This window comes from Sycon ciliatum, chromosome 10 (assembly GCF_964019385.1).
Source record: "Sycon ciliatum chromosome 10, ocSycCili1.1, whole genome shotgun sequence".
Taxonomy (NCBI): domain Eukaryota; kingdom Metazoa; phylum Porifera; class Calcarea; order Leucosolenida; family Sycettidae; genus Sycon; species Sycon ciliatum.
The window spans coordinates 26,421,495-26,423,994 of NC_088652.1; the positions used below are offsets into that span (position 1 = coordinate 26,421,495).

The 2,500-nt window shown below is 49.3% G+C and overlaps 1 protein-coding gene across 1 annotated transcript in view; it reads left to right on the forward strand.

Annotated features, from left to right (window-relative positions):
- The window catches only part of LOC135826443 (integrin alpha-8-like), a 71,481-nt gene that overhangs the window by 48,558 nt on the left and 20,423 nt on the right, over window positions 1-2,500 (forward strand). Inside the window, exons 17-18 of the mRNA XM_065339053.1 lie at window positions 732-815; window positions 1,792-1,862. Coding sequence (XP_065195125.1) covers window positions 732-815; window positions 1,792-1,862 — 155 coding nt within the window. The remainder of the gene's footprint in view (window positions 1-731; window positions 816-1,791; window positions 1,863-2,500) is intronic.

A 2,500-nucleotide genomic window follows, 5' to 3' on the forward strand; every position in this document is an offset into this window, starting at 1 on the left:
TTGACAGGTGCCAGCCCATGCCACTCCTTCCCGGCCTGACCACCAGCAAGTGTGTGTGTAACCATAGACTCCACTTGTTGCCATGGCAAGCACCTGTAACCGTGGAAATCACCTGTTTATGGGTGTTGGGCGAGTACAGACATCGCATGCCCTGTGCATGGATTGCATAGAGTAGAAACTGTTGCTAGTTTTGCATAGAGTGGAAACTGGCGCTAGTTTTGCATAGAGTGGAAACTGGCGCTAGTTTTGCATAGAGTGGAAACTGTTGCTAGTTTTGCATATAGTGGAAACCGGCGCTTGTTTGCATTGAGTGGTGCACGGTACTGGTCTATGGTGAGATTGAGTGGTGCACGGTACTGTTGCTATGGTGAGATTGAGTGGTGCACGGTACTGTTGCTATGGTGCACGGTACTGTTGCTATGGTGAGATTTGAATGGCAAGTGTGTAAAGAGGATATGCCATGACGTCGTGTGACGTGTGCTGAAGGCGAGGTTGGTAGGTGTGCGTGTGTGTGTGTGTGTTTGTGCACGTGTGAATGCACATGTGCGTGTGGTGTGTGCGTGTGTATGCATGCACGCGGCTTCGTGCATGGGTGTGTGTGTGTGTGTGTGTGTGTGTGTGTGTGTGTGTGTGTGTGTGTGTGTGTCACGACCGCGTGTGCATGGTAGTCCTAACGTCATGCTTCTTGATGCTCCGTTATGCGTTTGTGCGTTTTGTGTGCGTCTGCCTAGGTCTCGCCCAGTGGCTCACCTGAATGCTAACTTCACCTTCTCGCCGGCCAAGATCGACTTTGACAACTGCCAGAACAACGTCTGGTAAGGGAACCTATCGTGTTCTCCGCAGGAGAAGCCGCACTTTTTTTGAATACTCAAAATTTACTGACTGTTGCCTAGTGACTGTTGCCTAATCATTGGTTGTTGCCTAGCGACTAGCCGATGCCTACTAATTATTGCACGGAGCCTGAAAAAGATCCACTGTAAACTTCTCAAGCCAATACCCGAGTGGCAAACCAAGTACCGTCGTCCCTCTCTAATCCGGCACCTTTTACAACGGCATTTTCTGCTGGATAAACAAGGGTGCTGGATTATCAAATCCTGCCCTCCAACCCGGCCCACCTACTAACATACATGTACCTGTTTGTGTCACACGTCAAAACGTAGGGATTTTCTTGTGTCAGTCCAAGTACTTTGTGGAATGCATGTCTTAAACATAGACTTGCCGGGAATACCCTATGCACTGGCATAGGGTATTCACGGCAAGTGTATGTTACATGTGTTGTGTATGTTACAATGGTCCCTGACAGTATACGGTGTACAACTGCTGGATTAGGAACTCGAATAATGTACAGTTTGAGTGATTTGTTGCAGAAAATCGCTGCTGGAGGCGGAATTCAAGTGCTGGATTAAAGCGTAGAAAATGAACTGCGTTTTGCGTTTTTGCGTTTTGCCAGAAAGTGTGCTGGTTTGCAAGGGTGCTGGATAAACAAGTGCCGGATTAGAGAGGGACGACTGTATGTAACTAGCTTTATCCCTGCATGTGTTTGTTGTGTTCGTGTGTGCATGTGTGTGCGTGTGTGTTTTGTACATGTGTGTGTGTCTGTTTGTGTGTGTGTGTGTGTGCGCGCATGTGTGCGCGCGCGTGTGCGTGTGTGTGCAAGTGTGTGTGTTTGTGCGTGCGTGCATGTGTGTGTGTGTGTGTGTGTGTGTGTGTGTGTGTGTGTGTGTGTGTGTGTGTGTGTGTGTGTGTGTGTGCGTGTGTGTGTGTGTGTGTGATGCTCCTGTTCACGTGCAGCTTCACCGCACGGGTCTGCTACTTTGTCGACACGGTGCGCAGTGTCAGCGTGAAGGCAACGGGACCTCTGAGTCAGTTTTCAATCTGCCTATCTATAGTGTACAGTGAAACTGTCTAAGACGACCATTCAAGGGACCTTCAAAATGTGGTCTCCATTGCCAGGTGGTCTCCATTGCCAGGTGGTCTCCATTGCCAGTGTCATTTCACTGGTAATACCATCCCTCGGTCCTGGTTGCAATGGTCTTCTGGAACAGGCGGTTGCCTGATCCGAGTGGTCGCCTTGACAGGTTTTACTCTAATTCTACTGTGTACATTCCGTACTGTTGTACTGTCGTGGACATGGAAATCCAGTCGAATGACCGGGGCCGGCGCCCTCAGTGCGTACAGAGCGTTGCATGCACACTGCACACGTTGATCCTTTTTTTCTTTCTTTTTTTCGATTCGACCAGCGCCGTGCAGCGCATAAATGAATGTGTGTACGGTATGCGTACCCACGGCTGCATGGCCAGCGCACTGGGGCCGCTAGACGTGCGACCGGATTTCCATGTCCACTCCAGTAGCACTGTACTGACATATAAATATAACGAGGAAAGCAAATCTAATGTTTTAACGGGTGCCATTTTTTCGTTATAATAAGTTCTGTTGAGGCTGTAACGCCCCGCATGTGTTATGTGCGGATATGCCTGAAGACCTCGAGATCGTTAACGTA